General features: G+C 34.3%; 3 protein-coding genes across 4 annotated transcripts in view; 1 reads left to right on the top strand and 2 right to left on the bottom strand.

Moving 5' to 3' along the window:
* The window catches only part of LOC134721959 (serine/threonine-protein kinase Chk1-like), a 42,946-nt gene extending 31,853 nt beyond the window's left edge, over window positions 1-11,093 (top strand). Inside the window, exons 12-15 of one of the 2 annotated variants that reach the window (XM_063585300.1) lie at window positions 123-254; window positions 1,736-1,837; window positions 10,323-10,381; window positions 10,435-11,093. In XM_063585300.1, the coding sequence (XP_063441370.1) occupies window positions 123-254; window positions 1,736-1,837; window positions 10,323-10,381; window positions 10,435-10,486 (345 nt within the window). In that variant the 3' untranslated portion in view covers window positions 10,487-11,093. Of the gene's footprint in view, window positions 1-122; window positions 255-1,735; window positions 1,838-10,322; window positions 10,408-10,434 lie in introns of both variants that reach the window. The other variant, XM_063585299.1, reaches the window with a different exon arrangement.
* Window positions 2,322-6,611, bottom strand: LOC134721958 (uncharacterized). The gene is made up of 2 exons (XM_063585298.1): window positions 2,981-6,611; window positions 2,322-2,376 (listed from the first exon to the last, which is right to left on the bottom strand). The coding sequence occupies exon 1, from the start codon at window positions 6,563-6,565 to the stop codon at window positions 3,275-3,277; it is 3,291 nt and encodes a 1,096-aa protein (XP_063441368.1). The 5' UTR covers window positions 6,566-6,611; the 3' UTR covers window positions 2,322-2,376; window positions 2,981-3,274.
* Window positions 11,094-19,579: 8,486 nt separating the features above from the next.
* On the bottom strand, window positions 19,580-21,304 carry LOC134723041 (uncharacterized). Its single transcript, XM_063586675.1, has one exon. It carries the CDS (start codon window positions 21,293-21,295, stop codon window positions 19,580-19,582), a length of 1,716 nt encoding a protein of 571 aa, XP_063442745.1. The 5' UTR covers window positions 21,296-21,304.
* Between the last annotated feature and the right edge of the window lie 6,278 nt (window positions 21,305-27,582).

Raw genomic sequence — 27,582 nt, 5'->3', positions numbered from 1 at the left:
AAAAGACTTTGTAAGGATACATGAAAAATATGCTTTTTAATATTTGAATTTGAAAAAGGATATATACTATTTTAACCTTTTGAAATCAGTTGGTATTACATACAGAATATAAACTTTTGTAGACACCCATGCAGAAACTGGTCAGAAGAATGACAAGATTCTTTGTGAAGACTGACAGAGAAGAGACATATGAAGAATTAGATAAAGTTCTGCAACAGCTGGGATACAACTGGAAGAAAAATTCACCAGGAATGGTAAGTGTGAAATATACAAAAAATTGATCGATTGGTGTTACACTCCAGATTAGACACTATTGTGTTATTTTGTAGCCGTCAGTTTTTATTAGTTGAGGGAAGCCATAGTGCTCCATGGTTTAAAATGGTAATTCCCTGGACTTGTCTCAAATTCCTTAGAGAGGACCCTGCTGTATTTTGAATTTGGAGAACAAATCTGAAGGCTCTGGAAAAATGCCATGAAATGGATAATTTCGTTCTTCTATTTTATTGTATCATATTAGTTTTATGCTTTCCAAATAAATTTATGGGGTATAATATATAGTAACTGTCTGCCCCTCCTTCAAATGATTTCCAGATAGTGTCTTTAATATTCCTTGTTTGATTGGAATGAAACTTATACAGATTAAAGATATAATTCAAAGGAAGGGAAATTTTGAAATTGGTTATCTTTTTTAAGCCCCACCATAGAGGAGGGGCATTAAGCTTTCTGGCTTGTTTCTCTGTCTATCTGTTTGACAGTTTGTTTGTCTGTATGTCAATATGGAAATATGACAGTGCGACGGTTCATGGTGTCCTTCCTCCTATGTATGCACACAGATTCTTGTTTTTGATGGCCAACCTAGGGCATTATGTATTTCGGTCTGTGTGTTCCTATGTCTGTCCCTCTGTTTGTAAATCCTTCTTCAGGTTAAAGTTTTTGATCAAGGTTGTTTTGATGAAATTGGAGTCCAATCAACTTGAAACTCAGTACACATGTTCCCTATGATATGAGCTTTGGACCCAATTTTACTGTCCACTGAACATAGAAAATGAAAGTGTGAGTTGGACATTTGTATACTATGGACACATCCTTTTTATGCCCCAACTACGATAGTAGAGGGGCATTATGTTTTCTGGTCTGTGCGTTTGTTCTTTTGTTCATCTGTCCTTCTGTCCGTTCGTCCCGCTTTAGGTAAAAGTTTTTGGTCAAGTTAGTTTTTGATGAAGTTGAAGTCTAATCAACTTGAAACTTAATATACATGTTCCCTGTGATATGATCTTTCTAATTTAAATGCCAAATTAGAGTTTTTACCCCAATTTCACGGTCCACTAGAAACAGAAAATGATAGTGCAAGTGGGGCATCCGTTTTCTATGGACACATTCTTTTTATTAATATAAAACACAAGCAATATTCATTTATTGTTATAAAAACAAAGTTATGGAAGAAGGATGCAATTGAAAATTTAAATTGCAGTACACTTATACATGAGCTTCTTCCAATAGAAATTGACCTGATGAAAATGAATATCAATACATCTGTTAATCTGTTGGTAAAATCTCTACGGAAGTCTGTAACTGGAAACCGAGTTGTCAAAAAAACCCTACAAAACAGACTGAAATTCATCTTTTGTTTTGTATTTGCATGTTCTAAATCAATCAAAGTCTTATACATACATTCATATGTGTGCTTGCAAAAGGTTGATATCTGACACAGCTAACTTTTAGATAATTTTAACAGGTTACAGTAAATACAATGGATAAAAGGAACGTAACTTTGGTGTTTAAAGCATGTCTTATGGAGATGGGAGAAAACTTATTGCTGGACTTCAGATTGTCAAAGGTATATATTTTATTTACATGAAATGAACTATATAGTTCAAGATCAATTTTGATTGATTTACAAAAAAAAAGTATGTCTCTCCAATCCTTTGAAAATTTAACTTCATTAGTCTGCTTTTTGTCAATTTACTTCACAAGCTACTGTGAAAGTACTTTAATTTGTGGGGTTCCAATTTTGTGGTTTTTCCTGGTTTATCCACGGATTTAAGTGTCCAACGAAATAAAACAAGATACGTTTATAGCATTTATTTATGTTACTGTTTTCTTTAGATGACATGTTTATGGCCTAATTAAAACCATGAGTTTCCTCTGCTTGATTGGAATTAAACTTATTCAGATTAAATATATGAGAAAGGAAAAGAAGCTAATTTATTATTGGTTCACTAGGAACACTAGGAGACAGTAACCCCCATCTCCATATTGAATTGACTACTTTATATCTTTTGTGTGGTGTCTTCAGATTGCCTTTACTGAATTTAATCATTACTGTGCAATGTTCTATGCTTTATTGCTATTCAAACCCCCGGAGAGGGTACAAAACTACAACATAAAAAATACAATCATAAGTAAAAGGTATTTAGAAACAAAACATTTTCCAATATTTCACATAAATATCAACATACTGAAAATTGTAACCAAAATGCAAAAACAGTACTAACAGTGCTTTGATTGTGTAAAATTACATAATAAAGTTTTAGTCCAATCTTTAAGATTTCCTTGAAAATACATGTAGGTGTAATGTTACTTCAAATATCAATGCGGAACAAACCATAAATTGTTTGAAATGTAAAATGTCTCTAGAACAAAACATCAGTAAATTATGTACCATGTAAAATTTATCCTGTTATGCATGTTATGTGTGTAAAAATATTTGAGCATAAAATGTCTTGATAATACAAGTAATACTTTGTCTAAACATTCATTTCAATTATATCAAAAGTTTACATACAAATAAACCTGCACAATCGTACAAAAATAACTTCAATTAATGTTACAGATTTCCCGTAAAGTTCAATATTTAGGACGTTCCTCGTCTCATTGAAATGCACCCATTTTACAGATAATTTCAACGCCTTGATATTATAATGTTTATAAAAATACACTAATGAATCAAATATCATCAATAAAAAAAGTATAAACTTACTTCATGAGGGGCCAACACCTAAATTCTATGTTTTGTGACAAAGCGTAATGTGAACATCAAACGTATCCGGTGTCATATGACTAATAACCAAAAAACGGTGTTGGTAAAAATTTAACCATAGCAAAAATTAAATCCGGGGCAGCACACTCCCCTCCTGATTTCTACCTGAAATCACTATATACCAAAAAATAATGTATTTGTACATGTATCTAACTAAATAACTCTTTTAAGGTTAATTTTAAAATAAAACCTTACAATCCTTAAACAGTCTATAAACATCAAATCACTACATAGTCACTCAGAGAGCAAACGGATGAGTTCACAAATTGGTCTCACATAACATCTACGGTCTTTAGCCACACGAATCTGTACCTTTCGGACATGATCATCACTGCTCGGAAATGTTCTTTCGACAATAGCCATTGGCCAACATGTACGATTTAGTTCACGGTCTTTCAAAAGAACTATGTCACCTTCTTTAATATCATCACTTGAAGTATTCCATTTACGTCGCTGTTGTAAATTTGACAGATATTGTTCGCGCCACTTCTTCCAAAATTCCTGAGAAAGAACAACAACATGTTTCCATTGAGATTTGTACAATTGTTTCGTATCCAACTCGGGCAATGTCTCCGGAAGACTTCCTTCCTTTTGAGTAAGTAACGTATTAGGTGTCAGAATAGAAGAATCATTAGGGTCAGTCGAGACTGGTACAAGCGGTCTGCAATTCACTATCGAACAAACTTCTGCTAGAAAAGTTGTTAGTACTTCATGGGTTAGTTCCTTCAAGTTAGCACGCAATAACATAGCATCTAAGATTTTCCGTGTCACTCCGATCATCCTTTCCCATACACCCCCGAAGTGGGATGCATGGGGAGGGTTGAAAATCCAAGTTACTTGATTGGTATTCAAATAATTCCGAATGTTTTCGTCTTCAATAAAAATAGAATTCATACTTAACTCATCAGATGCTCCAACGAAATTAGTTCCTCTGTCACTTCTAAACTGACGCACTGGTCCTCTAACAGATATGAATCTTCGCATCGCATTTATGAAAGATGAACTGCTTAGTTCCTCTACCACTTCAATATGTATGGCACGAATTACTAAACAAGTAAATAATATCGCCCATCTCTTGTGGTTTGCCTGACCACCTCTTGTCCGTCTTGCTATCACGTTCCAGGGTCCAAAAGTATCGACACCTACAAAAGTAAAAGGTGGACTAGGTGTGATTCTATCTTCAGGTAAGTCTGACATAATTTGAGTTCCAAAGAGACCTCGTAGTTTCTTGCATGTAACACAGTTATGAATACAAGTTCCAACCATTCTTTTACAACCTATGATCCAGTACCCTACTGAACGAATCTTCCCTTCAGTTATATGTCTTCCTTGATGGTGAACCAATTCATGAAAGTGTCTAATAAGTAATAATGAAATGTGGCTTTTCTTCGGAACAAGCACTGGATTCTTGTCTGAACTAATTGTACATTTTTTGCCTACATTTAATCTTCCTCCTACGCAAAGAATACCATTTTCATCAAGTAATGGCGACAGAGAAATAATTGAGCTTCCAGAAGAGACATTTCTCCCCTCCTTGAGGGAATTGATTTCTTTAGAAAAGTATTCGAGTTGTGCTTCCTTCAATATGAATTTCTCCGCATCACGTAAATCATCACTATTTAGCGCACACATATGCCATCCTTTGCATTGACCATTGGGTTGACTGAATGATTTGACAATATGTCGGAGTCTTGCAATCGTTTTAACTAATCGGGACCAACTAGAAAATGACTCAAAGATTTTCACAAATTCTGTATCAGATTTCACTTCTTTATCACTTGAGTTAGTTTTACATGTAACTAACAAAGGCCTTACTTCTTTGTCATCATCTGGAGTTATCATAGAAAAACTTTCTGTATGATCAAATTTAGATTCACTTCCTTTCATAAGAAATGATGGTCCTAAGAGCCATTCACTAGTGCTTATATCTCTAGCAGAAATAGATCTGGTGGCTGTATCAGCTGGATTATCTTCGGACGGTACGTATGACCATTGACTTGGACTGGTTGACTGACGGATCATATCTATACGATTTCCAACGTAAACATAAAAACGTCTCTGTTGATTATTGATATAGCCCAAGACTATCTTACTATCAGTGTACATGAATGTAGAGTTAATTTCCAAAGTTAAGTGTCTAGTTACTGAGTCTTTAAGATTTATTGCTAACACAGCAGCACATAATTCTAATCTGGGAATGGTATGCCCATGAGTAGGAGCAACCTTTGCTTTTCCCTGAACAAAGGCTAGTTGAGACACTCCGTTGACATCATAAAGTTTCAAATATGCGACAGCACCAATAGCATCTTTTGACGCGTCTGAGAAAATATGCAGTTCGCGACAAACAATCTGTGATGACTCAAATGAAGTGAAACATCTCGGTATGGTCACGTTGTTCAAATGTTCAAGTGAATTCTTCCATGTACTCCACTTAGATAAATATGTTTCTGGCAATGGGTCGTCCCAGTCAGTGTGTAAGGCCATTATATCACGCATAATAATCTTTCCGGCTACAGTTACAGGTGCAACAAAACCCATTGGATCGTATAAACCATTTATTGTTGCCAACACACCACGTTTTGTGAATGGTTTTGATGTTGAATTTAGTTGCGAAACTCTAAAAGTAAAGCAGTCCTTGGACATGTCCCACTGAACACCAAGGCTTCTCTGAAGTGGGGCCTCATTCAGATCCAAATTTATGTTCTTTAAGTCTTTTGCAAGATCCTCCGGTGAAAAGGATTTAATAACTTCCAAATTATTAGATGAAATTTTGTGTAAGCGAATGTTACCTTCTTCCTTCAGAATTTTCATTGTTCGAGTAATTAAATCAACTGCTTCAACACTAGTATCAAAGGAACACAATGCATCATCCACATAAAAGTTGCGTTCTACAAAGTCACGCACATCTTGTTCAGCTGTTTTAACACAGTTTCTAAGGCCAAAAGTGGCGACAGCCGGAGATGGCTTGTTCCCAAAGACATGTCTAGTCATTCGATATTCAATCATTTCATTCTTTGGATCATTGTCTTTGTGCCAATAGAATCTTAAATAGTTTCGTTGTTCTGGTGGGACTGAAAACCTATAAAACATCTGTTCAATATCGGCTGTGATAACAACTGGACGTTGTCGAAATCTTAGTAGTATCCCAAGAAGGCTATTTACTAGATCTGGTCCGCTCAGTAGAACATCATTGAGACTTATATCATTGAATTTGGCTGAAGAGTCAAAAACGCACCTTATGTTCCCTGGTTTCTTCGAATGATAAATAGCGAAAAGTGGTAAGTACCAACACTCAGTCTGTTCTGTGATTTGAGGAGCAACTTCTGCATGACCATTTGTAAGTAATTTACCCATAAATTCATAAACATGGGAATGTTTTTCCGGGTGCTTTTGTAGATTATAGTCCAGTGACTTTGCTCGTCGGAGAGCCTGTACTCTATTGTTGGGAAGTCTTATTCGGTCCCGCCTAAAAGGTAGTGGAGCTGTCCAACAACCTTCCTCATCTTTGTAACTTTCATGTTCCATAAGTGCAAGAAATTCTTTGTCCTCAATTGAGAGTCCAGGAATATTATCATCATGATCATCAGGAGTTGTCTGAAATATATAACCATCTTTGGTGTTAAAGTTATTATTACATGGTTCTAATGTAGTTGTACGGCCATCTTTCAATGTAAAAGTTTTCAGTACTGATACTGAATCCTGTTGTATATGTGTAGCGGACAAACAACTCTCTCCAATTATTACCCATCCTAAGAAGAGTTTTTGTGCAAATGGGCAATGCTCTGTACCTAATCGTTGGTCAATAACATGATGAGCTTTCAATAGGTCTCTACCTATTAGCAACATTATATCTGCATTATCATTAATGTCAGGAATGAAATCAGCAATGTCTCTCAAATGATGGTACGCATGAGCTATATCCGGTGACGGAATTTCAGTACGTATATCAGGAACCTGGTCACACTCTATGAGAGTAGGTAAGTTTAATTTACAACTAGCATCAAAGGACTCAACTGCAAAATCACTTGCTCGTCTTCCATACTCAGAGAAGCTACCGGAACAAGATGATAATGTGTACGGTACCTCAGGTCCATGAATATTAAAATGTTCAAAGAATGAAGATTTTGCTAAAGACCTGTTTGATTGTTCATCTATAATGGCGTACAATAGTAAACTGTTTTCTGGTTGTCCATTCGGATACACTCGGACCAATATCGTCTTGGAGCATGATTTACTAGTTCCTTGGTTCTTGCATATTTGTGTGCATGCAGTTACCACCTTTTGAGTGTCCTGTTCCAATTTTGGTTCTGTTTTCTGTTCTTGAAATTTTGTGGTTGGCTGTTGGTGTGTAAATTTCTCAATATGTAAAGCTGTTGGGTGTGTAGTTGACTTACAAACTTCACATGTCACGGCTGCAGTACAATCTCTGGCTAGGTGACCCTTTTGACCACAACATCTAAAGCAAAGTCCTTTACTCTTCAAAAAATCCTGACGTTCCCTTATCGGCTTTAATCTAAACTGTCGACATTTGTTTAACGTGTGATTTGTATTATGCAACGGACATACAGTGTCACTAGTGTTCCGTGTATACTGTTGATTTTTCGTAACAGGCAAATCAGTCTTTAGCACTGAAACATTTTGCTGCTGCCTTTGTTTTGGTTTTGTCATGTTGTGCACCTTAGCTGAGTTTATTCCTGTATCCTCATAAATAAATGACGGATCATTTTTCATGCGTGCAATTTTTCTTAAGAATATTTCAAACACTTCAAATGGTGGATATGAAGAAGAATGATATTCCTTGTACTTGTTTGCTTCTGTCGACCATTTCTCCTGCAACTGGTAGGGTAGCTTTGCGACAATAGGGTTAACTCCCGCAGACGAGTCGAAGTATGAAAATAATGGACGGTACTGCTCATAAGTTTTAATGGATGCAATTTCAGAAACAATGTCTAATAGATCATATAATTGTTTTGGATCTTTGTATGTAATCTTAGGAAAATACATAAGTTTTTGCTTAATTGAAGTTTCGACCATTTCAGGTCTTGCATAACGGTCATGTAGTCGTTCCCATATACGGTCACGTGCTTTGGACAAGTCCAAATAGTTTGCTGAACGTATACTAACAGCAGACTTTGTCGACTCTGGTCCCAGATACTTAACCAACAGATCCACTTCCTCTGATGCTGAGAGGCTCAGCTCCTTCACGGTGTCACAGAATGATTTTTTCCACGATCCAAAATATTCTGCCTTATCATCAAACTTTTGTATTCTAGATATCAGAAGATCTTTTTTAACAATAAATTTTGCCAATTCCTCGCTAGAGTTATTAATAGTTGTAGGATAATATGGTGCAGCCTTTGCGTTCAATGTACACGACTTAGTATCTAAAGTTTGCACAACCTTTGGATCTGGTTGTGTAGTAATCTGAGTCACTGGTGATAAATCATTATCTTGATTGTTGTTATCGTAATAAATATTCTGTTTCGGTTTTGTATCAGTTTTTTCAACAAAATCAGTTTTGGGAACTAGGATATCACCATTTGATATTGGATCCAAAATTTTATTTTGATCAAGGACAAACTGTCTTACTCTTTTTTCTCTAGTCTCTGACAAGTGTTTATCTTCAAATTCTTCTTCACTACTTTCCATACAGTCATCTAGTACTTCAAACACTTTTTGACTTTCTGCAAATTCTCGCTGAGTATTCAAAACTTTAATACTTGCTTCAACGTTGGCCTTTTGTTTTAAAAGTTCTGCTTCCTGTTGCGCATACTCCACACGAACACGCAACTCTTCTACTTTTAATTTCTGTTTAATGTATAATGAATTAACATTTGATTTGTCGGAAATTTTAGACTTTCCAGATAGTTTTGACCGAATGCTTTTGGCTTTTGACTTTAATGTTATTTTCATGGGTGGCTCACTTTTAAGCTCTGACTTAAGCTTAACAGCTGTTAGTAAATCTTCTGAATCTTGTTCCTTCTGAATCACAGTAATGTTTTGTTCTGACATTGAATCCTGTTTTGAGGTTCCTTGATGTTCATCAACTCTATTAAGATAAAACTGGACCTCTTTTTCAATGTTTTTAAGTTCCTGATCATTATTTTCCATTTCAATGTCACTAAATCTTGTGCGAATTGATGATAGGTATCTATGAAAACCTTCTGAATTTCTACGATAGTGTTCAAGTTTTTGGCGTACATGCGTATCAACATCTGATACTGTGCATGTCCTTTCACGAATAGCTTGAATCAACAAATAAATGTCCTGTTTTACTTCGGTAAGTGTAGTCCAATATTTCTGAACGATTACTTGGTATGCCTTTTGAGCCTTTTCTGTAAGGTTCCTTTGACGTCTAAGGGATTTGTCCGATGTCCACTCTGAAGCTGACATGTTCTGATCTGAAGCTGGTTCCTTGTACGAATTTTGTACTGTGCAATGTTCTATGCTTTATTGCTATTCAAACCCCCGGAGAGGGTACAAAACTACAACATAAAAAATACAATCATAAGTAAAAGGTATTTAGAAACAAAACATTTTCCAATATTTCACATAAATATCAACATACTGAAAATTGTAACCAAAATGCAAAAACAGTACTAACAGTGCTTTGATTGTGTAAAATTACATAATAAAGTTTTAGTCCAATCTTTAAGATTTCCTTGAAAATACATGTAGGTGTAATGTTACTTCAAATATCAATGCGGAACAAACCATAAATTGTTTGAAATGTAAAATGTCTCTAGAACAAAACATCAGTAAATTATGTACCATGTAAAATTTATCCTGTTATGCATGTTATGTGTGTAAAAATATTTGAGCATAAAATGTCTTGATAATACAAGTAATACTTTGTCTAAACATTCATTTCAATTATATCAAAAGTTTACATACAAATAAACCTGCACAATCGTACAAAAATAACTTCAATTAATGTTACAGATTTCCCGTAAAGTTCAATATTTAGGACGTTCCTCGTCTCATTGAAATGCACCCATTTTACAGATAATTTCAACGCCTTGATATTATAATGTTTATAAAAATACACTAATGAATCAAATATCATCAATAAAAAAAGTATAAACTTACTTCATGAGGGGCCAACACCTAAATTCTATGTTTTGTGACAAAGCGTAATGTGAACATCAAACGTATCCGGTGTCATATGACTAATAACCAAAAAACGGTGTTGGTAAAAATTTAACCATAGCAAAAATTAAATCCGGGGCAGCACAATTACATTTATCTTATTCCGTTACTTAATTGTGATCTATACTTTCAGGGAGATGGATTAGAATTCAAAAGACACTTTATAAAGATAAAGAATCAAATGAAACAGATAGTCAGTAAAATTCCCCCAGCCTGGCCTCTTGTGCCGTCACAGATTGGATGAATGTCAGTAAAATCCCCCCAGCCTGGCCTCTTGTGCCATCACAGATTGGATGAATGACATGCCTGTGTTTAATTTCTATTATTTGTGGTAGAGACAGTGTTCTAAAAGGAGACAGAATGCTGGCATCACTTGTTACATGTGACACATATTTTGATAATTGTATTGGATACTAGATGGATGATTTATATATTTTTTAAATGAATGAAATATTGCATGTGGTATAAATGAAGGAGATAGAATTGAACTGGTGAATTATAAAAGGAAATTATAATGTCATATTTCATTAATAATGTGTAGAATATCAACATTTAAGGTGGTACCCAACACTTTCACTACAGTTTATTTGGCTCGTTTAATTTTCATACATTTTTTACAATGTATTTACTTTGACCCTTTGACAAAAATATAAAAAATTCAAAAATTTTGAACCAACCGTTTTGTCAGAAAAATTACACTGGTTATATAGCAGTTTGACAAACACCAATTTTAATCATTCAGAAGCTTAATATTCCCTTTACAACACAACGTAATTAAAGCGTTTAGCTGACTTTACAAAGTTATCTCCCTGTAGTGTTAGGTACCACCTTAATACATTAAAATTTAGTAGATACATTTAAAGTTTATTTGATTTTACAATAAACTCATCACTGATATCTTTGATATTAGGATTTGATATTTTATATTTGTGCCAGACGTGCGTTTTGTCTTCAAAGGGCTCATCAGTGATGCTGGAATAAAAAAATGTTAAAAAGGCCAAAAAAAGTTGATTAGCATTGAGGACCAAATGGTCTTAAAAGTTAAGCCAAATACAGATTAGGTAAAATTTGATGTGAAGCTGCAGATTAAGAGGTAGCTGTGATTCCAACATCAAAAAGCAGCAGAACGCAAAGCAGGAATGTCAATTCTGAAGCAACAACTGCTTAAACTATTTTTGTATGCCTATTATCCTAAAAACTATGCTCAAACAAGTTAACATTACATCATTATAATTTTTCTCCTTATAGGAGATATTGCCCTGAATGACAATTTCTATGAGGTAGCTTAGCATATTTTTGATATTTGATCCCAACAGCAAAATGCCCCAGAATGCAAAGCTACCTCATAGATATTGTCATTCAGGTCAATATCTCCTATAAGGAGAAAAATTATAATGATGTAATGTTAACTTGTTTGAGCATATTGTCTTGCAGATTACTTTTGCTTTTTAAATTTCATAATTTGCAAATCAATGAATGTGTTTGTAGATGGATGTTTTTGTGTTCTGTTAAATTGGTTAAATTGTTCCTTTTAAAATTGTTGCCATGTGATTATTGACTTTCTAATTGCATTTTCCTCTGAGTTCAGTGTTTTGTGATTTTACCTTTTTTTTACCCTTTTTTCTATTTATAGTGTCTACCAATCAACTTTAGGTTTTTGAATTATTTGCAAACATTGGAAAAGTCACTTAAGGTGGTATGGGAGTCTAAAATAAAAATGATAGAATTTGTTCATACTTTGCCAAAATGTAGTATCTATTGATACATGTTCAGAAATATTATAAAAATGATAGGTCACCACACATTTTCTCAAGCTACAGGTTGTGACAAAATGACAGATTTTGTATGGATTTTACAGGAAAAAACACAATTTTGTGAATAGAAACTAAACAAAATGATAGAATAGTGAAATAAATTAAGAAAAGATAGCTTTCAGACAATGCTTTGAGAATATAAAAAGGAAAGATCACCGTACTTTTTTCCGACTAAAAGACAAAATAGGAAAATTCCATGTATAGTCCTTCAGAAAATGCACTGTTTTAGAGTTATCTCCCCTTAAAATGTCAATTTGAAAATATTTAAAACAACCAAAAAAAATCAACACTTGTAACAATATTAATATTTTAAAGTTATGTTCTTATAAATTGGGTCTTTTAAATGAAAATTCACATTAAATATCTGCATTCTGCATCAAATTTTGCTAACTTGATAGAAAATACGGACCTCAGATTCTCTGTTATTTACAATCCAAGATGGCGAAGACACCCATACCACCTTAAAGCAAAAATAAACCTCAATATTGAGACATCCATGATTTTTGTCATTTTATGAAAAATACAGAAAATGAATTGAATTGATATGTTGACTAAGTAACCTATGCAATAACATCCCTGGAAGTTTTGATTTGATGACCTGAAGAACATGACTTGATCTGTTTACCTGCCCATCTGCTTTAATTTCTTGCTTACTTATTAAATTGTTGATATGTAGTGTAACACCAAATCAATTATTGTCTAATTGACTTTTAGATCTTTCAACTGCATCGAAGTGAAGTTTCTTTGCATGCAAAGGTCGTGTACAATATTGTTTTTATGCGTCAATTTCTTTTAGCAAAACAGTTTTAGGGGCATTTAACAAATTTGTTGCATCAGCACAGAATGAATGAGCTGGAACTACCTAAAGGTATATCATACTTGGCCCATTTTGGTAGTACACTGATCCAAGACCAATAAACAGAAACCCAAATCTAAAAAAAATGGTTAAACAATATGTTCTTATGCCAATGCTATCTCCAGGACTTCATTAGTACATGTTTTTTAAGAACGACTAAATACCAAAGGGACATTTCAACCCCGAAGTCGCAAATAAACTGAATAAGCAATGGCAGAAAAAGAAAGTAGACCAACAGACAAACAATAAACAACGAAAACTAAAAAAAAGCAACACTCAAGCAATCTCACTAAAAACTTGGGGTGATCTTAGGTGCTCTTGGAGGGTTAGTAGATCCTGCTCCACATGTGGCAATTATATAAGATAATAAGGTTCTCGAAAAGGGTAAATAATTCCTGCTCCACATTTGGCAATTATATAAGATAATTATATCTTAATGTATTTGGTCGTTCTGGAAATTTTGGAAAGTTTAGTTGTCATATTTTACTTTTAAGTAAATATAAACTGCAACATACAAAACATATACTTCACTGGAATCATCTCTCTAGAATAATGTAGAAAATACAATTGTGAGCTTTGCTAAAATGGGAATAGTTCATTTAGTAAAAATAATTATGATTTCACTACAGATCTAGACCACAAAAGAGTGGTGAAAGATACCAGAGAGACAGACAAATTCATAAATCGGCAATAAATTGACAACGCCAAGGCTAAAAACTAAAAAGACAAATTATAGTACAAAGGACACAACATAGAAAACTGAAGACTAAGCAACACGAACCCAACCAAAAATGGGGGTGATGGTAATCCAATTCTAATCCGTAAAGCAGGAGTGACATTTCTTCATGTTCATTCCTGTTCATATTAAATATCAATTATATTTTAGTTTTCTATAATAGATAATTGCGCCTATACAAAGTTTGCAATGATATCATGCAAAGATGATCTTGTGGTTTTGACTGCTTAGCTGAGGCCTGTATCTGCTTTGGTAATCTTAAACACCTTTTATACGACTGTACATGTAATACAATTGATAGGTTTTGTTAGCTAGCAGTTTTTAACCACAATTTTCCACATAGGAAAATGCCTTTCCAAGTCAGGAATATGACAGTTATTGTTCATTCGCCTATGTGTCTGAGCTTTTGATTTTTGCCATTTGATTATGGACTTTCTGTTTAAAACTTTCCTCTGAGTTCAGTATTTTTGTCTTTTTTCTTTTAAAGTGTTTGTCTTAAATAGTGTGGTTTTGATGAAGGTTAACCCAGGCACTTCTTCTTTGGTTGAAGTTTTCCGTGGTGAATCATTAACTGATGTACAATAATTCTGCTACAGATCTGCAGGCATTACAAAGAAGTTCAGATGACAACAATTTTGATAAATTCCAAGTGTATAGTAGTCTACCACAAATCTGTGGACAAGTACAGTTTTACAGCAGAATGTACCAAGTGAATTCGTAACGGGAACATCTTTGGTTAGCTTGTTTGCTAGCTTAACCGTGAAGTCATTACTAGGTTAGGTAAACGACCCTCCTATTAGGGTAGACTTATTCTAAAGATAACCAGGATAACTGTCTACCCTAAAATGAGGGTAGTATACCTCACCTGATCATGAAATTAGGGTCCAGCAAACAAGCAAGTTAATTGAAGATTATACCTTAACATATACACTCAATGCATCCTACTGTAATGTAATGTAATTTTCTAACCCTGAGGACCATACGATTCTTCCACCTTAATATAATCTCCAAATATTGCGGTACTATTCCGATAGAGGTATTGGTACATTGCTATCTTTTTGTTCGGGAAGTTGACAAAACTGGGCTCAATCGAATATTAAGAGAGTAAAGGTGTAAGCAGGTATTAATGCACTCATCATGTTTACTTAACTTCCACAAATCAAAAATCCTAGAAAAGTAATTCGAGGTTAGCAGTAAGGAAAAAATCATTTTTCAAAAACCTTGCTCCTACAAAACACAAAATAAAAACGAGGTAGCAAAAGTGTTGATAATCGTTTAATATTGTAACGCCGCCTCCCTGGTGTTAGAGTCGGCCACCAGAGAACACAGGGTTACAAAGAAAAGGGATTTAAAGGATCTATAAAGTGTAAGGTTCGGCGTCCACTATTAACCGTCGGACCAAAACACGTTACAGAAAGGGAAAACGCATACTTGTATTTATATATAATTCTTAGTTATGAAATAAAATATCTGAATAATATAAAGTTTCATATTTTATTTATATCAATAATAATCCACGCTGAAGAGAATGGGTCTTGCAGGATTCGTCACTGGTCGTGTCAGGTCCATGGTTCAGGATGGTCTTCCATAGACACACACAACTACTACATGTTTACCCGGTAATTCAACATTCAAGTAACAAGGTTGCCACTTATTTTGTATCTTTCTATAATCTCAATTAAAGGATAAAAAAACCACCCTTCTGCATTATAGAATTAAGAAGACAACAACTTAGTATAACACCTTAAATTGCATATTGATCATGACAAAACCCCAACAGAACTCTAAATGTGCACCTTCAATACCCGCTTCAAAAGCAATGTCACCGTCACCGGTAACCGTATTTAGCACAGTCACCGTGATTGGTGACTATTTGTAACCATCACCCACAACCTTAGCACCTATAACCTCGGCACCGTCACCGACAACCTCAGCACCGTCACCGGCACCCTAAGCACCGTCACCGGCACCCTAAGCACCGTCACCGACAAGCCTTAGCACCGTCACCGATACCTTAGCACCAGCACTTAAATTAAAACAAAGGTAACGTTCAATAACTACATATTCCAGCATTTATTAAAGTTTGTCACTACCCATTCTTGTCAACCAAACACTCCGTCGTTTCTTTTGTTGTTTTGGTATTTATACTTTCGACTGACCAATGACAGAGCTTGTTACATATTGTTACTGTTTGTAAACAACGATCGATCTTCATCAATAAAGATGGGTTTCGACTTTAAATTTATTAGTAGATCATTAGAACAGTTTTATTTGAGTTTATTGTATAATAAGGTAACTACCACGAAAATACGGAATCAGTACGTGAACTAAAACTTCTTAACAAACTAACATACACAAATCTGTCGTATCATGAAAACAACAGCCAAAATAACAATGACAAGTTTTACAATACTTGTAACATTAGACATCTCACTAACATCTACACATGTATCGTTTTATCCTCAATAATTTCGAGAAACTATACAGACATAGGTTTACTATAAAAAGGGGGGAATGTCGGCATTACATTGCCCCCACCTTTAAGGATTTGGTCCCCAAAAACATTCGTTTGTAAGGTTTAATTAAAGTAGAACCAATTCATTATATTATTATTCTTAAGATGACGAACATACAAAAAGAATTACACGAATAAACTTATTCATGTCAACAACCTACACTTAAAGAACTTTTGTACTTTGATTTCTGTCCACTCTGGTTTCAGGTTTTCCTTTACTTCTGATACTTAGGCTTGCAAACATTGTAAAATTTTTCACCAGCAAAACCATTTGATCATTCATTGCTCCATAAACACTGACCATAAGTTAGGTCACTCATGTGTCTATCTCTATTGAACAAATCTGTCGTTTCTATCTATCCCTAAATAATTATTACTTTCTTTTTCTCTTAATTTCCTATACAGCCCTATTTTGTATTACATATACCTATTTCACTTTAAATTATACATTCTGGCTTGCAAATATTGTAAAGATATTTAAGCAAACCCGCTTTTACTAAGCTTTACTCCATAAACATTGACCAATAATCTGGTCACTGGTGTTTATCTCTATTGAGCAATTTTCTCTTTCTATCAATTTATTATTCTTTACTATTTATTTTTCCAGTTTTTGACAACATTATTTGACATTGCCTAGACTATTTCTCTCTTTTATACATGTACTAATATTCGGGCTTGCAAACATTGTAAAGATATTTAAGCAAACCCGCATTTGTCAAGCTTTGCTCCATAGACACTGACCAGAAATTAGGTCAAACCTGTGTCTATCTCTTTTGAGCAATTAATTACAACTTTACTATCTGATCTGGAAAATATGACATGTACACGCAGCCTTTCTAACGGAAGGTGCCTCGTTGTGTACCTCTCGTTATCTTCAGATCAAATGTCTACTAAATTCTTATTGCTCAATTCTCAAGAATCATACCTTCAAGGTACACATTTGACTGGCCAAGCCAAAATATCTACATATCAGTGTTTAACTGAGACATTCTTGTCATGTATTGAGCTTTTATCATCTAGCTCAACTCTACATACTCTTCTATTATTTTTTTTCACATTTTACTCATAATACGAGTTTTGAGAACATTCTCTTGATAGGGCTACCGACTTAGATCGTAATAATATATTTGCATCATGCTAGTGTGCTCAACAATTGTATAAAGCATTACTTACAACCAGAGTTTCTAACCAAATTATCAGTTGGCCTTCTATTTTGTTTTTAATTTCTGCATCAGAAATGACCAGTACAGATCAGTATATTCACTTAACGTGTTCATAAGTTCTAAACAAATTATAAAAATATAGTGTTTAGCGCCACTGCAGTTTTTGCCTTTATTAATCATTTATATCTAGAGCGGAACTTCTACAATCTCTGCTACGGAGATTCTACAGCAAGAGGCCTTATCTCTGATTTTGAGACAAAGGACAACATCATTTTTAATTATTAAACAATCCTTAGTGAAAGGAAATCAACATGACATCTATACATAAAACATCTGTTTCGGTATAATAATTGTCCAGAACAAATCGGTCTTCACAATACAAATTTAAATAAACTAGCTCCAACTAAAACGAGCGTACGAACTTTTAATTGCATATATATACATCTATAGTAGCCAGAACAAAACAACTGTTTTGATGGCACAACACAATATTAAAATAATAGTATTCACAGTGTTGAAAAATCATTCTCGCTCCTGACTGGACATTTGTCTGTTTTCCTAACGACCGAATGCTCTTCTAAGTCATCCGAGCCGTCATATATTTGTGGTTTTATTTTGCAAGAAATATCAGATTTTGACCGTCGGATATTTGGAATATGACTGTTATTTTTATCAGTTCTGTCTTGCCGGGTTATGTATTCTAGACTTCTTGCTGGAGTTTCTATTCCCCTTCCTAAAATTGAAGTGGACCTACTTTCCATAGCTTGCCCTTCAAATTTGGCAAACAACTGATTCATATCCTTTGAAAAATCGGAAAAACATTTGTCCATCCGAAGTTTCATTTCTAAACGTGCTTCTGCCAGCATTCTCTCCATTGTTCTATAAATTTCAGAACTTTGTTTCTCTAATAAATTGTCATGCATAGTTGCATCAGCTTCATCACCAATCTCATTGAGATGTGGGCCAAAAGTAACGACGTTTGAATCATCCATTTCATATATAACTAATTTGCTTTAACTACAAACACTAACAGACTCTATAAATCTATCCCACCGCTGCCACCAAATTGTAACGCCGCCTCCCTGGTGTTAGAGTCGGCCACCAGAGAACACAGGGTTACAAAGAAAAGGGATTTAAAGGATCTATAAAGTGTAAGGTTCGGCGTCCACTATTAACCGTCGGACCAAAACACGTTACAGAAAGGGAAAACGCATACTTGTATTTATATATAATTCTTAGTTATGAAATAAAATATCTGAATAATATAAAGTTTCATATTTTATTTATATCAATAATAATCCACGCTGAAGAGAATGGGTCTTGCAGGATTCGTCACTGGTCGTGTCAGGTCCATGGTTCAGGATGGTCTTCCATAGACACACACAACTACTACATGTTTACCCGGTAATTCAACATTCAAGTAACAAGGTTGCCACTTATTTTGTATCTTTCTATAATCTCAATTAAAGGATAAAAAAAACACCCTTCTGCATTATAGAATTAAGAAGACAACAACTTAGTATAACACCTTAAATTGCATATTAATCATGACAAAACCCCTACAGAACTCTAAACGTGCACCTTCAATACCCGCTTCAAAAGCAATGTAACCGTCACCGGTAACCGTATTTAGCACAGTCACCGTGATTGGTGACTATTTGTAACCATCACCCACAACCTTAGCACCTATAACCTCGGCGCCGTCACCGACAACCTCAGCACCGTCACCGGCACCCTAAGCACCGTCACCGACAAGCCTTAGCACCGTCACCGATACCTTAGCACCAGCACTTAAATTAAAACAAAGGTAACGTTCAATAACTACATATTCCAGCATTTATTAAAGTTTGTCACTACCCATTCTTGTCAACCAAACACTCCGTCGTTTCTTTTGTTGTTTTGGTATTTATACTTTCGACTGACCAATGACAGAGCTTGTTACATATTGTTACTGTTTGTAAACAACGATCGATCTTCATCAATAAAGATGGGTTTCGACTTTAAATTTATTAGTAGATCATTAGAACAGTTTTATTTGAGTTTATTGTATAATAAGGTAACTACCACGAAAATACGGAATCAGTACGTGAACTAAAACTTCTTAACAAACTAACATACACAAATTTGTCGTATCATGAAAACAACAGCCAAAATAACAATGACAAGTTTTACAATACTTGTAACATTAGACATCTCACTAACATCTACACATGTATCGTTTTATCCTCAATAATTTCGAGAAACTATACAGACATAGGTTTACTATAAAAAGGGGGGAATGTCGGCATTACAATATAACCTTTTTGTTAAGACATAGTAAAACTTATCACATACAGCTTTGATGTTTCTGGGGTTTTCGTGTCACTCGCACAACCAATGTATAAGTCATCATTATTATCAATATCGATACATAGCGAGCTAAACATACCCAAAGTTTTTAAAGAAAACTTTTGAATTAACTCCCCCATACTGTCAATTATATGAAGCATGGAGTTGTGCATGTCTGACACTATCAATTTGCCCAAATTGAAGACTACTAAATCTGAAGGTGTAAAGCTATCTGTATCTGATTCTGTCTTTCCTTCATAAATCCACTTGATAAGACCATCAGGGGACATTACAAGAACTCTTCCGTTTATTTTTTTCGATATGATGTCGATAAGATAAACGCAATTGTTTTTATCACTTTTTATTCTTGTTACATCTGTCAACATTTTTTTGTCTCCAAATCTTTTAATTTCAATTTTATCGTTGAAGTTGATGATGGCCATTTTACGAGCACCTTTATCATTCGTTTTAAAGATGGGCCCATTATCTCGCAAACTAACATAGATATCACCTTTTGTACTGACATGTACAGCTCTTGGAAATAATGGCGAAAAAGAACGAAAGTGTCCAATTCCATCCTTTGTTGCTATATACATGTTGCAGTCAAGTTCTATTGTCGTGAAAAGGAGATCTCCATTGACAGTTGGCGCCATGTCGTAAATATTATATTCCTTTTTGTCCTGTAATTTTTGTAAAAGCTGTAAATCGGTGTGTATGGCGTATTTGCGCGTCTCGAATGAATATCCGCTGCTGATCCAGATTTCTTTGCTTCTTCTATTAACACATAGTTTAGAAATACGAGAGATTGCGACTGATAAAGATTTTTCCATTTTTGTTGACATTTGTACTCCACACTGCAGACACCCAAACAGTTTTGCAATTGTTTCCTTTTTGATGGTAGCGAATTCAAGAGAAGGAAGTCTAGGAAAATCTTCCATCTTTATTTGGGCATCATCATTAATGGTGGAGAGCCATTTTTCAGTTTCTTTCATCGTTTCATGTAATAGCTCTACGTCACGAGCATTCCTTAAAATATCACTTAAGCATTCCCGTTTAACTGAAGAGTTCTCAATGATGTTTTCGATGTCAAATCTTTTTTCGGTGATGAAATTATCAACTAATGCCATCCTCTCTTCCAGTTTTTCAATCATTGCTAACTTCTGGGTTTTAATTTCTGCAATTAGTTTTTCTTCTTTTGTGATAATTCTATTCCTTATATCCTTGAAATGTTCTGTAATATCAATAAAGTATTTTTCTATTTTTTCCGATTCTTTCTGGTAAAATGGTAATATGAAATATTCGATCTGTGCGTCAAATGTTTTTATCTTTTCGATCTTTTTCTTAAGAATTTCTTCTAGTTGTAAGAACTGATGCTTTTGGTGTGACTGAGACAAACACACTGGACACACTAGCTTGTCACAACTTTGACAATATATGCAGTAAGTCTGGTTGTCGTGAATTCTACATGGAACCCGTTTCGGTTTCATCACACTTACAATCGGTGTACCTATATCCTTCAATGGTATGATGCTGTGCGTCTCCGCCAATTTAAATTTTGGATGTATTTTTTCTGTACAAGTATCACACATTAAAAGATCGCATGCAATGCATTTCCATCTAACGGTACTGCTACTTTCGCATAATTGACAAATAATCAAAGTCTGAGCTTCACTTTGTAACTTTGCATCAGTCATTTTCCTCTTGTTTATCAGTTGTTTTTGTGAATAATGTTGATTTATCCCTCTCTCTGTTTTATTATCATTTAAGGAAGGAAGTGTTTGAGCATCATCAAAACTCAAAAAGATATTTTCACATGAACTCAATTGTTACTAAAAAAAATTTTTGTGTTAGATATTCACATCGATTGCTTCCTCATTTAACGGAAATTGGCAATTCGTTTAAGGGTTTATCAGTCAATTAATATGACAAATCATTCAACAAAAATAGGCTATATGACCACTTACCAACTATACCGCAAGAATGAGCGAAACATCTGACAAATATATAAAATATTGCGAAGTTTGTGAAAGGAGCTGTCTTTTAAAATGGAAATGTAAAGATTGTCAGTTATCAATGTGCCAGTTGTGTACGGAAAATATTCATACAAAATTTAAACTCGCTGAGACACACAAAATTATTTCACTTACAGATTCTAGCGAACGTCTTAATCCCAATCATTGCCATATTCATCGAAATCAATTATATTGTATATTTTGTCAAAGTTGTGACCAATTAATTTGTCCAACATGTTTGTCAGAGAACCATTCGCAGCATAGCTTAACAGATGTTGAAGACATCGTAAAAAAAAATATTTCACGGATTAAATTATTTGAGGAACAAATTCAAAATGATGTAAAACCATTATGCGAAAAAACATTGCGCAAAATTAGTCAACTTCAGTCAGAAGAACATTATCGATTCCAGAGCATCATTAGTTCAATAAAGCGACAAGAAGAAATATTGAGTGTGCAAATTCTGCTCCATAAAGAGTTGTTACTGACTAAAGTGCAACTGGAAGAGACAAAAACCAAAGACACGCTTTTGCAGAAAAAGAAGACGTTTTCGAATAATATTGATAAAATGCGACAAATGAAAATGTTTATTGACAACACATTACAAGAACCAGATGACGTAGATATCGATAACCTTCAGATGGAGACTGGAGAAGTAATGAAATTGTTATCAGCAGAAGAGTTGTCACGTCCCAGCATGCAAACAAACATGCCAACACTGCCGATTTTCGAGTCTATGAATATGAATAAGAAGATCGTTTCCAAAGCGTTTGGTTTCCAAAACTCAAGCCCGGATTCGTTAATGTCGTTCGATAAATCATACATCTTGGACCTTCCAAGTGTTACTCGAATGCAAATAAGCAAACACACCGAAACTATATATCTATGGGCAGGTTGTAATTCCGCTAAGAAAATAAAAAAATATTGCATTCTACCAGATTTTAGACTAGAACAAGAAATAGTTGAAAAACAAATATATGACATGTCAATGACATCATCAGGAGATTTACTGTTTACCTGTTCTTATGATACATGTGTGTATAGAGCATCAAATGACGGGACAAGAAAAGTAAAGTCGTTTGCACCTTTATTTCCAACTGCAGTACACGTTAATTTGGAAGGTAAAATTCATATCAGCCTTTACGAATATGGGATGAATAAAAGACATAGTAAAATAATAACCCTCGACAGCAGGGATGGAAAGGAATTAAAACATTATGAAAACGGACTTAACAAGGCATGTTTTGTGTGTGTTACGCGCATAACTGACGACTCTGATAGCATTTATCTCGTTGATGCTTTGTCCGAGAATCTAGAGGGTAGAATAGTGGCAATTTCCAAAAAGGACGGGCTACTTAAATGGACGTTTGATGGACAGGTGGAAAAGAGATATCCTTTTACTCCATCGGATTTTGTGAAAACGAAAGTCGATAGCCTGGCTGTTGCCGACGTACGGAACAATTTTATATACATAGTTGGAAAAAATGGAACACTTTTTCAAATGATTGATACAACAAAGATTGGCTTGACTCTACCCTGTTGTATTGACATTGACGAAAACGATCTTCTCTGGGTTGCATTAACACCAACATGTAAACTAACAAAAACTACACATATACATGTTTTTCGTTGCGATTCGATTATGTCGCCTTGTCATTGAAATATAGTTTAAGGGGCATCATCTACGATTTAGACAAGTTTTGAAATACGAATTTTTATGTTTTAAGTTTTTTTAGTGGAATCGGAATTTTGGAATAATATTTCAATATACTAGTATCCAAAAAGTAGTACTTAGTTTATACTTATTGACTGGGTATAAATAGATTAGTAAGTATATTGTCCCCGAGGTGCAACTAATACCCTCAGGCATAGCTGAGGCCAATATATATATGTATATATATAGTATTATCCGTAGGGAAAACGATTAACTTCCTAATCCCAAATATCCAGTCAGTAAGTGTTTCCTAATTCCAAAAGAGACAACAGACAATACTTGTCGTGGCTACATCAACTATCGTGATATAGATATACAGACTATAGACTTTTTAAGGCATCACGCGTGCTCGCTTACACAATTTCAATCCTAGTATCTGATATTCAGTGGTTGTCGTTTGTTGAGGTGGTTCATAAGTGTTTATTGTTATTGTTTTATATAGATAGGACCCTTGTTTTTTCGGTTAGAATGATAGCTTGATGTTTAATGTGAGCCACGGTTCCGTGTTTAAGATCATACTTCAACCTATAATAGTTTACTCTTAAAAAATGCAACTTTTACCTATATTACGAATTGTATTAGTGCCAATTAATGGAATGCAACTCGTTAATGTAAAATGCAGAATGTATATTTAAATACATATAAATTTTATTATAAGTTGTTTTCATAATATTAAAAGTTGTGGGGTATACGTCAATGAGACAACAACTCATGAAAAGAAATAAAAATAGACAATAGAGGGCAACTCAAAGAAGACAGGTGTCTATACAATCTGTCAATTTTATACCTTTTCGAATAAAAAAATAAAAACAAAAACTCTCAGAGATACCCTACCTACGCTATCTATTAAAGTAAAAGAGAGACCGATTTCATTGAGCCGCAAATCTTCTGAAACCATACAAAGTCGCAAATGTTTGTGATATGACGTATACATTTAGTGTTTAGTACTTGTCTTTGTCTTTGAAACTATATTTTTCCACAGAAAACGTAACATTATGTGAACATATCCCACTCCGGATATATAGACAATAACTGTGTCTTTACATATCAGCTGTATTTGTACGAGGCTAGGCAACAATTGTATGCGAGCTTTTAGCGAGCTACTACACCAGTTTCGAGCCGAGTACAAATACAACTGATATTTAAAGACACTAAACAGTTATTGTCTTTATCCTGAAATTAACTCTGAATATTGTTTGTGTTTTGAAAGACACACAAACTAACATATTTAGCATTTATTTTCTATTTTTAATCCCCTGTGGCCCGCATAGATATATCAAAATCACACATTACGCTGAAGACGGGTTCGCAAAAAAGAATCGCGAATGGTCAACAATAATACATCGCTCAAGGTGAATAATTATCTATTTTAACATAACAACTTATTTCAACAGTAAAAACAAATAACAAAACATTGTCGAATTTGAAACAGAAGTGTACCAGTTGTCCTACGCTTCAGACTTTACATTCACTAAAAATGCATGCTGAAATTGACAAGGTTGATTTTGTAACACAATCATACACATTCAAGTTTTGAAATCTACAATTGCCATCGTCTTTGGAATGCAACTGCAATACACACTCTGAGGTCACACATGTTCAAACAGTACTCTGTCCTGCAGTGGGCGGAGCTTCAAAGCGATATCTGTATAGTATACAGATACAGCAGAGCGATATCTGTAGGGCTGTTTCTGTAAAGTAGGACACCCAATTGCAGGATAAATAAATTACTCTTTGTTTCAACACTTGCACAACTATACCGCGATTTCGCGGGCATCTTCTAGTACAATCAAAGTAAGGAGACACATTAAGATATGGTCGAATACAATTAATTAAGAGGTTCCTGAACTGGTACAGTTTTGTTTTTCGTAAACACTTATGCAGTAAATAAACTCATCATAGATACCAGGACTAAATTTTGTATGTATGGCAGACGCGCGTTTCGTCTACAAAAGATTCATCAGTGATGCTCGAATCCAAAAAAAGTTAAAAAGGTCAAATAAATAAAGTACGAAGTTGAAGGTATAACATGTATAAAGAAGTCAAACGTTTCAATATCATTCCTCTTGGATAGAATGGAGTTCTTCAATATATTTTCAAATACACATCATGATTCAGATCACGATAAGAGTTGATAGTTTTATCATACAATCCGGGTTAAAGATCAAACTTGATATATGTAGGCAACGCGGAAATAGCTCTCTCAAAACAATTAGCAAACAAATTGATACGGGATAAAAAAACAAAGTCAGTGTTGTTCTAAAACACAAGACACGTTTCATGTGATTTTTCAAATGCATCCGTGTTGTCTAGCTGCATATGGGAAATTCAAAAACTTTGTATGGCCTTCAGTGAAATCTGTCATGTTACTTTTCTGAAATAAAAAGGTAAAAACCATTTCTACAAAAAAAAAAAACTTTTTAAACCATTGATGAAAATGGATTTACTATCTATTATATAATCAGAAAATGTTCTGAAGTATGTAACATCTTGGAAACATGAAGTATGCTGTAGTCTTAGGACTGGCTAAAGTTAAATAAAGATAAAATATTAGCCAAAATTTTTTCATATTTAAAACAGAGAAGCACAAGTTATATAAGGGTTACCCAAATTAATTTACCAAAAGAACTATTAATTCCGGGTTGGGACTAATACATACATTGTCTATCGATCTTGTTATATATTGGTACTATCTTTTTAATATCTATTTATGTCGTTATGGTCGTATTTCAATGTAGAATATCTCTTGCCAAGGTTGGTAGAACGCGTGATCAATTTCTGTCATTTTCAAAAGAAAGTAAAGTAATTTGACCTATAATTCTTGATTACCATATGTTTTCTATAATATATAGGAATATACTTTTAAAGTGTTCGTTTTTAATTACACAGTAGGATACATAAAGTGTGTTGCATTGTTTTTAAGTGAACGATGAACGATGAGTTAAGCCTTTTTCAACTGATTTTTATTGTTCGTTGATATGTTGTACTGTTGTACTATTGTCCAGGTTTGGGGAGGGTTAGGATCCTGCTAACATGTTTCACACCACCACATTATTCATGTATATGCCTGTCCCAAGTCAGGAGCCTGTAATTCAGTGGATGTCGTTTGTTTATTTTTTATATTTGTTTTTAGTTATTTTTTTTGGTACATAAATAAGGCCGTTGGGTTCTCGTTTGAATTGTTTTACATTATCATATCGGGGCCTTTTATAGCTGACTATGCGGTATGGGTTTTGCTTATTGTTGAAGGCCGTACGGTGACCTAAAGTCAATTTGGTCTCTTGTGGACAGTTATCTCACTGGCAATCATACCGCATCTCCTTTTTTAGATGAACACATTATATTCTCGATTTCAATGTGCATTTCGAGACAAATACGTGCCCCCTCGTCATTCTGCATATATTTATGGACCCATTTCCCATGTTATAACAGGAGATCTTAACATTGTTCATGACCGAGAGTTAAAATCATTCCTCCGTAAAGGACCTAAATATCGTCCCCCGTTAATTATTAATTGGAATGAGTGTCGTAATATCATCCACGACTCACTCCATACTTACTGTATGAAATGGTTAAAACGGGAAAAAGCTGACAAAAAATCTTTGGACGCTTTTTTTAATTCAGTAATGAAGATAGTTGATATACGTATTCAACATTTTAAAGAACATTTTACTATTAACAATAACCACAATAAACCTATTTCTCGTATCAAACATAAACTAAAAGAACTAGCCAAGGAATTTGTTTTTGTCCCGGCCGATAAAGCTGCTAATAATATTATTATTGTTTGACGTAAATTTTACATTGAGCTTCTGAAAAAGGAAATCACCAATTCACCAACATTCCAACTGACTCCATTTTCAGAAAACGAAATCTGTAACAAACATAAACTTTTAGCCACCGCTTTACAAGCAGAGCCAAATACAATGAAAGTCCCAACTATGTATTGGCTTCCGAAGCTACACAAAACCCCTTACAAATATAGATTTATTTCGTCTTCAAGCCATTGTTCAACTACTAAATTGTCTATTCTTCTTACCAGCACACTTGGTACAATTAAAAACCTTATAGTAAATTGTTCAAATAAGGCCTTCGAAAATAGTGGAATAAATTACTTTTGGAGTGTCAAGAACTCGTTGGAAGTACTTGATAAATTGCATGCTCATATTGGTGATTTTGAATCTGTTCAAAGTTTTGATTTTTCTACCCTGTATACCACATTGCCTCACATTCTCATTAAGAAAAAAATCACACA

Source organism: Mytilus trossulus, chromosome 6 (genome assembly GCF_036588685.1).
Source record: "Mytilus trossulus isolate FHL-02 chromosome 6, PNRI_Mtr1.1.1.hap1, whole genome shotgun sequence".
Lineage (NCBI taxonomy): Eukaryota > Metazoa > Mollusca > Bivalvia > Mytilida > Mytilidae > Mytilus > Mytilus trossulus.
Note: the sequence above shows the minus strand (reverse complement) of the source record. Positions and strands in the feature narration are given on the sequence as shown.

What these genes read in the sequence shown, in the direction of transcription:
- LOC134721958 (XM_063585298.1), bottom strand. Translation starts at nt 6,565, where the DNA reads ATGGAACATGAAAGTTACAAAGATGAGGAAGGTTGTTGGACAGCTCCA.
- LOC134723041 (XM_063586675.1), bottom strand. Translation starts at nt 21,295, where the DNA reads ATGACTGATGCAAAGTTACAAAGTGAAGCTCAGACTTTGATTATTTGT.